Below are 13,115 nucleotides of genomic sequence, written 5' to 3'. Positions count from 1 at the left end.
CATTTGTCTCCATTTACCTGCCACCACTTTCCCCTGCCCCACCCACCCCTACCTCCCCTCCTCAATCCTTCCCCACCGTGGCCGTGTCCATGTGTCCTTCACAGCTGTTCCTTGATCTGACCCCTTCCCCTTCCCCTCCCCACTACCTTTCCTCCCTCCCTAACTCCCATCCATCTCAGTTTCTTCTTTCTTTCAATGTTGCTGGTCATATTTTCCTTGGCTGCTTGCTTTGCTGATTAGGTCCCACTTATAGGTGAGATCATATGGTATTTGTCTTTCACCGCCTGGCTTATTTCACTTTAGGTTTCATTTGTGGTTAAGTTAGGTTAAGGAACTGTTTTGTTATTTTGGTCTTGTTAATGTCAAAGTCAGCAAACTAAGGTAATTGTTTCCAGAATTTTACAGTATAATTTTTTAAATTAAAGTTTATTTTTCTTTATTTTTTTATAAAGTATCCCATTTCATATATGCAATACCATATAAAATATTAGCTGGAACTCATTATGTATATTTGTAAATAGGTGCCTCCAGATCCAGATATATTCTCCATACTTGGGCTCAGACTTCATTCATGTGGGAAGGAAAAAATTTGACTTCATTCTTGCATACACAGTCTGGGGTAGAAAAGCACAATAGTTTTAAAACTTACTGATCAAACTCTTGAGAGACACACAGCTGATAATATATATGGTTCCTGCTGAATATTTTTTACTTAGGTAAAGTTATGCAGCAAGGAATCCAGAATTTAGAGTATACCAGGATTTGTGAAAATGAATCTTCTAAACTATAGAATGGATTAGAGCAATGAACTGTATGCAGCATTTTGTATGTATGTAAAAAATACAGGAAGTCTGAACTAGGATTAACAAGTCTGAAAACATGTTTACCATGGCTTCTTTCAGATGTGTTTGGATATTTTGATGTGCAAACAATTAAAAATGTTTCCAATTATTAAAGAAATTAATTTGAGTCTTATTATTATTATTTATGTATTTATAAAAATATTCTTATTTTCTACTTATTGTAACTGTTAAAGTCAGTGCAATTTCTGTAATACTTACACTGATATATTAGATTTCACCACCCAAGGAAGCAAATTCTAAAGATGCCTAGATGTAATTTGACACGCTTAGCTTCTCAGTTTGCTTACCATACATATAAGTGCAAGTCTTCATGATTCCAGTAGGGCACTGTGTTTTCCTATTGAGCCACCTTTATTTCATGTAACACCCATTGAAGACTTGAACCTTATTTTGCCCATTGTCAAGACAATAAGTACAGGTCACTCAGGTATTTGGCTTTTGTAAATTATGGATTGTTCTTTATATATTTTGAGTTTTTCTCTTTCCTAAGCATATATTTTTCTTTTTTTTTTCCCCCCAACCCCCAATCTCTTTTCAGGGCGTGATTGACTACATTTTCTATTCCAAGACTCATATGAACGTGCTTGGTGTCCTGGGGCCTTTAGATCCTCAATGGCTGGTTGAAAACAACATCACTGGGTGTCCACACCCACACATCCCTTCAGACCACTTCTCACTGTTAACACAACTTGAACTCCACCCTCCACTCCTGCCTCTTGTCAATGGTGTTCACTTACCTAATCGGAGGTAGTGGAGTACTGCCCCGCAAAGACGGGGATCTGTTGCTATGGACCTGTACAGTTGTAAATCAAAGTATGTAGGAGTGAAGTATGGCTGCTTCTTCAGGTTCCTTTCATTATATGTTTGCTATAAGATTTTGTACATTTTTGTGCATATTGGTATCATTTGGCACTAGGGTTGGAACCAAAGTATTACTCTCTTTCCAAATTTTTAATTTATAACATGTTTTTAAATTGGTCTTTCTTCATATTATATTAGGAATCAGCATTCATAATTGATAAATCACCAATTCTAGACCCAACTATAGTGTTTTTGTTTTTCCAAAACAAATATTTTCCTCTAAATGGTTTCAAGTGAGCCAACCATTTTTGTAAAAGGCAATTTTTAAAAACTATGTAAGATTTTAAACTTGATGGTATGCCTTACAGGGAAAACTTTCTTGAATTTCTGTTTTCCATTATAACAAACTGATCTTGGGCTCCCAAAGTTATTTGCACATTAATGAAGCACTTAAATTTACTCAATCTGTACACAAACTATGATGTAGCCTCTAGCCATATATAAGAAAAATTGAAAAATTAAAGATGGTTGCACAATATGCTTTTAGAATCAGGCAGTTAACAGCACATGATACTTTGTTGGGCAAACACTTGTTAGTTTTTTGTTTTGTTGTGTTTTTTGAGGAATCACTCTGAATTTTGTTCTCCTGTTTGTTATCGCCTTATTGGAAATATTCTAAGCCTCTCTCTCCAGTTTATTTATAGGGAAACAGCAGGTAATTTTTACTGTCACACACCTTGCAAATAGAATTTGGTATATTTAGGAGGCCCACAAAATTAGAGTCCAGTATTTTTCATTATTCCCAACTACCTGTTTCTGCCTGGTTGTGCTGGAAAAACACACTATATGATCTATGTCATTTTTGCTGTTACAGCCAAATGTTAAAAAGAAAAAGCAACTACTGAAAGAAGAGGCCCTGATGAAAGTTTTAGAAGGGAAAGCTATTCAAATATTCCATGTGTTTCCCAAAGTAGGTCAAGTGACTGTTGGCTTTGGCTATTTGAGGTGACAATAGAAAGGATTTGGGGAAGAGAAGAACAAGGAGTAGTTGAAAACCTTGGATCATTTTTCCTGACTCTAGTTGCCAAATGGCCATTATATGCTTTAAATCTTTGTTTTCATTGTCTGTCAGGGTTGAATTAAGAAGCTACTGGTTTATTCCCAACTGTTGATGCTCTTTAGATATGTTGGAATCTTTTTTTTTTTTTTTTTTTTTTTTTTGCCCCCAGGGGCCAGTTGAAAAATCTGTGACTCAAGAGGCAGTGATGGTAATATCTTTTTCTGGGGGGAAAATTGGTTGGCTACTTGATGTTAATTATGGCACAGTAACAGGAAAAGGTTGTGTCTGTGTTTTTAAGTTTTTCTTTATTCTGCTTTTTTGCTGCTATAAGAGTTTTCTGAAATTTATATTTTAAACTTTTCATGCACTTTACTGTTTCTAGTCTCAAAATGTGATATTTTTAATAAACAAGAAATTTTCCATTATGTGAATGAAATTTTAAAAGAAAATAGCCTATATTTGTGTCTCACTAATATATAAGTACAAGTCAAATTTAAATTATTTAATTAGTTTTAAATATATACAATTTGTCTCCTCTTTCAAACCTGACATCTTAGGCTGTTTTAGTAGTCTTAAATGATGCTTTTCCTTTGGTCATTTTATACTAATTTCTTCCACAGTAAATTAATCAGGCTATATAATATAATATTTCCCTGAGGGTAATTTTACTGGGATGAGGGTGGTGGGATGATGTAGTATCTTATATGGGATTGCATCAGAAGGTTTCTGTAAAGCCTAAACTCCCTTTTAAAAGTGCCTAGTGATGAGGCATTGTTTGTCATCTATTATAATTGGAATGTCATTGTAGTTGAGTGAAGTTTGATGTAAATAAAATATTATTTTAAAAAAGTTAAAGTACCAGAATAAGCAAACACACAAAGAGACAACCCTTAAGATGACAGATTTTCCTCAATGTGCAGGTATCCCTTCTTATATACCTCAAGCATTCAACATCTAGCCATGCAAATTGATTACCTGAAGCATAGTACTGGAAAGTAGAATAGCATGAAAAACTTAATTTTGTGGACATTACCTTTTTTTGTAATCAGCTACTGTATGTTTTATTTTAAATCTTTTGTTTTGGGTGGGTTTTCTGCTCTGGAGGTATATGCACTAACAAAACATTTTCCTCCTTTCATATACGCATGTTAATTAGCAATGTGAGCAATATTTCCTACCATACTTCACTCCCAATATTTTTTGAGATGTTTGTATAAAATGGAATTTAAAGTTCACTTATGATTGTATATGAACCACAGAGGAGCCCATTTATTAATAAAAACTTTTTTAATAGTTAAATGTAGAGGGAAAAATAAAAAAAATTGGGAAACATTGTAAACAGCTTAAGTTTATTTTGTGTATGATCGAGGCACTCTGTTGCAGGAAGGTGTGTAATTGGGTTCTCTCTGCTTCCAAATGCACTCTTTCAGACCATTCATTATCCTGTGTATTTTTAATGTGGTTTTAGTAAGTGTTGGCAGTAGCTCTGTTGAAGTAGGTAATTGTGTTATGTTTTGGGTGGCACACATACTTGGGGCATGGTGACCCAAATTTCATGTGCACGGTTTCCCTTTAGCCCACTGCCCAAATTTCACACACCCTTCACCCTTTGTTCCCTTTGTAAAAGGAGTGGTATCTGTTTTGAGCTGCCAATTCAGATGATCAGAAATGCTGCTCTCCTCAGTATTGTCTTGTTAAAAACCATGCCATTTGGAACTTCGGCAGTGAGAAGCCAAAAGGAAGAGGTGAATGACATAAGGTATATATTCAGTGAGAATAAAATATTTATGCTCATATACTTTCTAGTTCTCAGAATAAGTTAATAAGCTTTATGCCATGGGGCTGCTACATATTTTATCTGAAGATAAAATTTGGGCATTTTTAGATTGTGGTGATGTGTTTTTTTAACTGTTAAATATGATTTCTGATATTTATCTAAGAACTGGAGTGTTCTTTAAATTTACTAAAACAGTGTTGTTTGAGGAAGGGAAAACTGCACTGTTTGCCATTACAGCAGTCATGCAAGTGCATGTCGTCACCCACTCTCTCAGGCATCAGTTTCCGCCTCATAGCTTTACACCTTGTGATGGGGAATATCGCAGCATCCTCAGGACTGACATCTGGGAAAGGCTCAGATCCACTTACTGCTCCTTGCTTGTTGACTTTGTTTTAAAATATTGTGCCTGGTGTCAACTTTTAAGCAACAGCACTGCCTAAAAGCAAGCAGAGAACAGAATCCCAGCACCATTCTATAGGCAACTTTTTAGAATTCAGATATAGTAAATCTGTTCAAGATTTATGATGTTTTATGTAAAAAAAATTTTTGTACAACGTAGCTGAATATTTTTGTTTCATTTCTTTGATGTAAGGCGTGTGAACGATTGTTTGAATATCACATGTTAAAGTCAGGTATGGCACAATGGGTTCTGAGACCAGCTTTCCCCTCCCATTTGCCTTGTTCCAAGTTCTTTGTTTTCAAATTACTTTTCTGATATTCATAGGCAAATATTTAATTTTACTAATAAGCATCCTGTGTGAATGTATTAAAGAAGCCACTGTGTTTTAGTGTTGTAGTTTGCAGAAATATAAAGCTTCATTTCTAATTTGTCCCTTTTCTTTGGTGTCTTAAAGTCATATATTAAATCACAGAGAAGCAAGGGAGAAAGTGGAAAGATATCTAAGGCTCATATCACTTTTTCTGTGGTGGGATATTAGAATTGAAGATGTGGTGCATTAAAACTGGAACATGGGTAAACATATTGTGCTCCATTTTAAAATTGTTTCTCCTAAGTATAGTTAAATGGGTGAAAAGTTTGTATCTGAATTTCCAAGAGTTTCTAAAGATCACTAATGCCATCTATACTTTCAAATCAAATGCCAAGGCATAGAGAAAGCACAAGAAAAAAATAGGTTAAATGTCTTCTTTGATGGAACCAAGGACATATGGTTCATCATTTCTAATCCACAGCTAGATTTTCTAGCAATAAGAATTGACTGTGCCCCAATACTTACTTATCTATAAGGTCTTACATTCTGAGCTTCTGAGGAAATTTAATAGCTTTGTAAAACACATTGGGTGGTCAGTAGCTTCGGTCCCAGAAAACATCATCAGTTTCTGATACCTTTGGCAGACCATAAGAATAATGGTTTATAGGAAGCAAAGATTTTATGGCACATTTTCAAAATAGCACACTCATCCATGCTTATATTTTGACAGAATGTGAATTTTCACATTTGTAGGGTAATCTCTTTCTCTCCCACCTACTCTTCCCTTTTAAAAAAGTCACCCTTCTGAACGTGTGTAGAAGGTATGCTTCACCTTTTCCTTCTCAATTGGATCATGTTTGTAGAACTCTGATAGGGAAATCAGATTTTTCTAAGCCAGGAACTTCAACTGAGGTTTTGAAATTGTACACAGATGAGAAATTTTATACTGTGGTTGCTTGAAATTTTGCAATAGCTTACTGATCATCTAATTTGAATTAAAACAAATAAATTAGTTCATCTATAACTTGGCTTATTTACCAAAAGTTGTACTCTGTTTAAGAACAGGATGCCAGGAGCATCTTTCATTTTACAGAATGACATGTAAATCTTTATTGTAGAACTGCCATTTTAAAGCTTAAAGGTAAAAATAAAAAAGAAAGAAAACTTTATACGTATACTGCAGGATGTTCTGGACAAGATCCACAGAAAGAAAGGGGGAAAAAACCCAAACATTTCTTTTTAAGAAGGTAATAAGGGAGAGCATTCATGTTTCTTGTTTTAACCAAATACCTTCTGTTAAATCACAAGTCCTACAGGAAGAACTAGGGAGATACCAGGAAATGCAAGCTTTATTAACCTTGTTGGTAATTTCTTTTGGCATAAATTTGGTTAGACTTAGGTTAATCTTGGAACCAAAGGAAAACGAACATGTTGAGGTTTTATTCAACAAATCATGATGCCATTGAAGCAATGGGAGTTTTTAAGTAAAATGGTTTTTACTTTCAAAGCATATGAAATAAGGTCATTTCTGCCTATGAAATGTTAATTTTTTATGGCACATAGTATAAACTCAGCATTGTATTAAAATTAGAAGTTGTGTCATCAGAAATTAATCACATATGAAAAGGGTATGCAAATGCCAAGTGATATGACTCTTGGCATTGGTACATTCAACTTTCAGAAACTTTCAGAAGGCATACTTTGGTGCCTATTAGTAATTTTTGTTATAACAATCTCCCTGAATTTAGATAACTTTCCTGTTTGTATGTTTGTTACTTTTAACTCTGAAGCATAAGAATCATGGTGACCCCCTTGGAAGTGGTCCTTGCTCATTTCAGTTTTGTGTTAATTTCTAATTACTGATATATTACTGTGTTTTCTTTCAAGCTCTCAGTGGTTATATGTACCACATTGGTTTAATTAGTTATCTTAACTCACACAATTGGCTCCGTGTTGATGTGTCAAGTAATGGCTTTTGCTCTTTACTGAACAGGCTTAGTTTCCTGCTACTTGTTTCATTCTTAATGCAGTAAGCGATACAGTAGCCGGGTGTGTATGCAGAAACTGTACTGTCCTTTCTCTGTGCTTAACTTGCTAAAAATATATTCCCTTACCTGTGAAATTCCTGAGCGGTGCTTTGCCAACTTTGGGGGAAGGGAGGGGTTTGGATGGCTGTGTTATCGCACACTGGATTGGGAATTGTTCAGTGTTGTGAGTGGCAAATTTCTTAAACACCAGCAGCACTGAGAAGTGCACTATGGGCATTCGTACAGTTGTCCAAATGCAAGTAATTCTTTTATCTAGGAGAAACTGAGGAATAGAATTTATTGGAGTACTTGGAATATCCTGAGTAGGATGAACATTACAACTTTTTGTTATCTCCAGTAGGGTGGGATGAACAGAGGGTTTTTTTTCTTTTCTTTTTCTTCTTCTTTTTTTTTTTTTTTAAGAGAAAGAATGTGTATGTACCTTTTCTCTATAAAAGAGCCAGGGTGTTGGTCAAATTCACCATGAATTAATTTGTATCTTCTATCGTGATTTCAAATATAAAACAAGTGCCAACTCATTGTCCATGAGATGACCTACTCTTCTACTCATTTTACAATTTGAATTGGGAAGGGTTCATTTATTTTCAGTACTTGGCATTAAATTCATTGTTTTGCATACATTTGAGTCATTTTGTGGCCTATAAAGTGTTTTTTGTAGCTAATTTAATGGTTGGAAAGCAAAGCACATGAGTTTAAAACTGAGCAAGCTGTTTTGGTAATTTTTTCCCTGAATACATGGTAGTTTCTATTGATACTATTCCAAGACAAATCTGTTTTACATTGTGTATTTACTTTGCTTTTGTCCTAAGAAAAAGTCTAGCACTAAATTAGTTTGTTACTATGCTCTGATAATCAGTTCAAAATCTAAGATTTTTTTTTAATTAAAAGATTTAATGAAGTGCCATGTAATTGTAGCTTACTAGTGTTTAATGTTTAATAGATTGGTTCTGTAGTATTCTAATCATTTAACAGTCTGTCATCCCTGGAGAAAGTGATTCTACTCTTCTTGAACACATTCTCTCTGACAAAATCACCAGCTGATTTATTTTTCTATTTATTATGGTGAAACAGTTGATGAGGTCTGAATCTTGACCATGCTGCTCAGCTGAGATGTTTTTCACAGTAGACACTGTACAAAATGTGCGTGCAAAAGGACACAGTTGGGTGGTAGTATTTTTTCATTAATGTGAACATTGACTAAACAAAGCAGTCCTGCCTTTTAAATCTGTGGCAGCTCAGAAGGGAGGTGCTTAAGAACCTTAACTACTATGTCAGATGACAAAATACTTTTTTTCCATTTTGGAGATTGGGTACTGCTCACACATGATGTATAGGGCTAAATATATGCTTGTTTCCTTGCACCTGTGTACTTCCCCTTCTCTCCCTCCCTTTTCTTCCCCTGTAGGCAATAAATGGCCATTTTGCAACTGCATACCTTTGTGTTGGTTTTTTACTCTTTGTATGTGCAGTGTAAGTGTCTGTGTTTAGGCCAGTATATCTCTTACAAAGTGAAGTAAGGAGAACCAAGGTAATTCAGGCAAAAAAATTACAAATTTATGCTACATTTTTTTATTCTGGTAAAAACTACATTACTACTCAAACAATACTTTGTTTAGAATCAATTCAGAAGTTAGTCATGTTATGACAACTTACTTTGGCTGACAAAATCTGAGTAGAAGAAAGTTTGTCAGTTCTGAGTGGGGTTTTGAAAACCACTGTGCAATTTGCCATATTTCCTTTCCTTGCTTTGATGACCATAGATATGTGTTGAGATCAAACCTCTCATCCCAGACCCTTGAGTGACTTTGGTGAGCAGAGCTCCCATACTGACCCACAGAGGAAGCATAATGTATGAGAAACAACTGCTAAAATTATAGTGTCTTAATACAACAAAGGTTTGTTACTAAGGCATAATCTAGCCCATCCTGAGTGCTAGACATCCTCAGACAGAATGCTAAGTTGCCAATATTGACAGGTGGACCTGGCAAGACCTAGAGTAAGTTCATTCAACAAACAAATACCTACTATGAACAAGGTGTTTGGGGGAATATAGATGGACTGGCTTCCTGTCTTCCAAGAGTTCATATTCCAAACCCACTTCTGACACAGGAGAAGATACTGCAGTGTTTTAGAGTAAAAGTATGTTAAATCTTAGAATCTTGGAAGGGAGGAAGGGAAAGGTATAGTAAAATAATTAAGAATCCTGAAAACTGTGTGTAGGGATATCCAGTTGAAATGGGATTTTAAGATAGGGTGTGATAGAGGCCAGATTATTCTTGGAGTGGAACAGCAAAAAAAATTGCTGTCCAGCTTACTAAGTGCTTAAAGAAGATATTGGCAGCTTATTTTGGAAGAGATTGCTAACATCGACAAATCTATAGGCTGAAAGCTCCATGCTTACAGATTTGGGGGTTTTTTTTAACCCAGGATTCAATGTGAGTCTGTCATTGACGCCGAGGACCTTCTCTTTACAGAGGCCTTGATGTTGTCCAGCGCTTAGGAAGTTCTCCAAAAGTAGAATGACTCACCACTGAAGTGGATCTTGAAGGAACCAAGTTTTAGCATACTGCCTTATAAAGAGGAGACTCCTAAGATAGGGCCAGCATGACATTCACAAAGTGTCCTTGCATTTCATCATGTGACCATGGACAAAATGCATCCTCATTGGTAAAATGGATATAAGGAACTAAATCTCATGAAATGGTTCTCTCAAAAAACAGACACCAAGACAAGGGTTTGAATGCAGGTAGTTTATTTGGAGAAGTGATCCCATGAAAGCAGTGTAGAGAACTAAAAATTGAGGAGAGAAAGTCAAGTCAAGGGTGCATTACTGAGCTGGTCACCTCTGTGGGCAAGTGGGTCATAAAGTTGCCACAGACCTCCTGAGAAGCAGAGCAGAATGTTTTCATGAAGGATGGGAGAGGAAAGCATTTATTTACAGGCTCCAGCTCCCATGAGGAAAGAGTTACTCTAGGTGTGTTCATTCCTTTCCCTGTCCATGTTTGTGCATCAGTCAAATTCACTAAGTGTGTTCCTGCAGGCATCCCATACAATAATAGTGGAGAAATGGTGTGGCAGGGTGCTGAAAACAAACATTTGGTGTGGCTGAGGCAAAGTGCCATTTAACAAGTTAGACTAGTGTGCAGCTGGTTGCCAAGGCAGTATGAGAGAGAGAGTTGAGAATTCACGTGAGGCAGGGCAGTGTGCCCCCCTGTGCCACTGAGATCTGTTCGGATCCACTGTTAAGTCCATTTCATTACAGCTTCCTAGGTCGGGAGAGGCTATAATATCAACAAAATATACAGGAATACTGGAACGAGGTACAGTCCACTGTTGTGGCTGGTTCTGAGGCTACGGCTATTGTGTGTCATCTTCCCTCTTCCATTATGCATTCCAAATTTTACTCTGCTTTGCACCAACACATCAGTGGGCCTATGTTGCTTCCCTAAGGAAGGATGACTCAGACCTTCACCCAACAGAATTTTTATGTTTCTTAGGCTATGGTTACTGAAATTGCCCACTCATTCCTCGGCATGAAAGAACAAAGAGATGCCCACTGAATCCCTTGGATTCCAGATATGCTGCTTCCTGCCTTCTACTGTGTAGCTGCAACCATACCTTCTCACACCAATGTGATGAATCTTTGCATGTACACCAGCATTGTGAGCCCCAATGGACCCCTTCCAGTGAGGCAGCCTACATGCAATGCCTATGCAATGTGTGGGTATAAGGGATTGGTCTTGGTCCACCTCAGCAACTCTGAAGGGCCAGCCCATCTTCAGAGTTCCTCAGGGTACCCTTGTTGAGACCACATTTTGACCCACCTACGTCCTTGGTTCACAGTTAGTTCACTTCTGATTCCTTTTACAGTGTTTAATTCTGAGAGCACTCGCTAGTACATTTCCTGCATGTTAATCTCCATTTAGAATGTGCTTCCGAAGGAACGCAACTTGCTACAGCAAGTTTCAAGGACTGCCTCCAGGACTCCTTGCTAATACTCTAATTCTTGAATCACTAGAGAGTGCTACTGTGTCAATAAATTGTTCTTTATACAGGCTTATTCAAGTCTTGCTGGTCCAGTACTTTCAATATCCACTGCCACATGTTTCTTTAGTTCCTGGTCATAATGTTAGCCCAGGTCTTAGAATCCTTTGGCTGTGAAAGCTGTTTTCTTCTGGTGTAGGAGCTCTGTTCCTCTGCCCATGCTGTGCTGTGCTGTTGCCGTAGTTACTGAGTCCTGAGTTCAAAGGAGGTATGGGTTCCTCTTTAGGAGGATAAGCATTGTCTTTTTTTTTTTTTTAAATGTTCGTACTATTACAGCTTCTGCTTTTTCTTCCTTTGCCCATCTCCACCCAGCTGCACCCTCTCCCTTTACTAAGTCAATCCCCATCTTCTTGTCCATGTCTATGGGTTGTGCATCAATGTTCCTTGGTTAATCCCATCACCATCTTTCATTCTATTCTCCACCCTCCCCTCTGGCAGCTGTGGTCTGTTTCATCTGTCTAAACTTCTGCTAATATTTTGTTCATTAGATCACACATATAAGAAATACCATGTGGTATTTGTCTTTTACTTACTGGCTTAGTTCACTTAGCATAATATTCTACAGGTCCATCCATGTTGTTGCAAAATGTAAGAGTTTATCTTTTTTACTGCTGCATAGTATTCCATTGTGTAAATGTACCACAGCTTTTCTATTTACTCATATATTGATGGGGAACTTAGGCTGGTTCCAAATCTTGGCTATTGTGAATAATGCTGCTATAAACATAGGGATGCATATATTTTTTTGTATTGGTGTTTTGTAATCCTCAGGCTATATTCCAGGGACTGGAATCACTGGGTCAAAAGACAGTTCCATTTTTAATTTTTTGAGGATACTGCATATTGTTTTCCACAGTGGCTGCACCAGTCTGCATTCCCACTAATAGTGCACTAGGGTTCCCTTTCCTCCACACCCTTGCCAGCACATATTGTTTCTTGATTTATTGATGGTAGCCATTCTGACAGGTATAAGGTGATATCTTGTTGAGGTTAGGTATCACAACTCCTGATATCAAACTATTACTAATACTGTAATAAACGCAACCTGGTACTGGCATAAGAACAGGCATCGATCAGTGAAACAGATCAGACAGCCCAGGAATAAACCCACAGCTTCACGATCAATTGATACTTGACAAAGGCGTGAAGAGTATATAATGGAGCAAAGACAGCCTCTTCAATAAAGGGTGTTGGGAAAAACTAGTTTGTGCAGAAAGAAAAAGAAAAAAAGAAAGAAAGAAACTAGACCACCAACTTACACCATTCACAAAAATAAACTCAAAATGGATAAAAGACTTAAAGATAAGTCACAAAATCATAGAAATCCTAGAAGAAAAATAGTAAAATGTCAGATAGGCACATAGCAATATTTTTGCCAATACATCCCCCAGGGCACTGGAAACAGGAGAAAAATAAACAAATGGGACTACATCAAATTGAAAAACTTCTGCACAGCCAAAAGAACCATAAGCAAGACAAATAGGGAACCTATTGTATGGGAGAACATTTCACCAAAGAGACATCTGATAAGGGTTTAATCTCCAAAACATACAAAGATTAATACAACTCACACCAGGAAGACAAACAACCCAATTAAGAAATGGGCAAAAGCATTGTCTTTTGAGGCACCTGCTATAGGCAAAAACTTTGCAAGTTATCTTAACAAAGGAAGGTTTTTTTCTTTTATCAAGGGAGAGGGCTCTGAGGGGTCAAACTTCTCTGGCTTTTCTACCAAATGCCCCACCCCAGGTTTTAGAGTCTCACTTTGAGTTCACAACCTTAAAGGCTATGCCTGTATGGTTGTGGCTCTGC

The 13,115-nt window shown here is 36.9% G+C and overlaps 1 protein-coding gene across 2 annotated transcripts in view; it reads left to right on the top strand.

Annotated features, from left to right (window-relative positions):
- Positions 1–2,682, top strand: part of CNOT6L (CCR4-NOT transcription complex subunit 6 like) — an 86,615-nt gene extending 83,933 nt beyond the window's left edge. For both annotated transcript variants that reach the window (XM_054591893.1, XM_054591883.1), the window contains exon 12: positions 1,402–2,682. In XM_054591893.1, the coding sequence (XP_054447868.1) occupies positions 1,402–1,614 (213 nt within the window). In that variant the 3' untranslated portion in view covers positions 1,615–2,682. The remainder of the gene's footprint in view (positions 1–1,401) is intronic.
- The last annotated feature ends 10,433 nt before the right edge of the window (positions 2,683–13,115 follow it).

This window comes from Pteronotus mesoamericanus, unplaced genomic scaffold (assembly GCF_021234165.1).
Source record: "Pteronotus mesoamericanus isolate MK-2021 breed Mesoamerican mustached bat unplaced genomic scaffold, CSHL_Meso_final contig_130, whole genome shotgun sequence".
NCBI lineage: Eukaryota > Metazoa > Chordata > Mammalia > Chiroptera > Mormoopidae > Pteronotus > Pteronotus mesoamericanus.
Note: the sequence above shows the minus strand (reverse complement) of the source record. Positions and strands in the feature narration are given on the sequence as shown.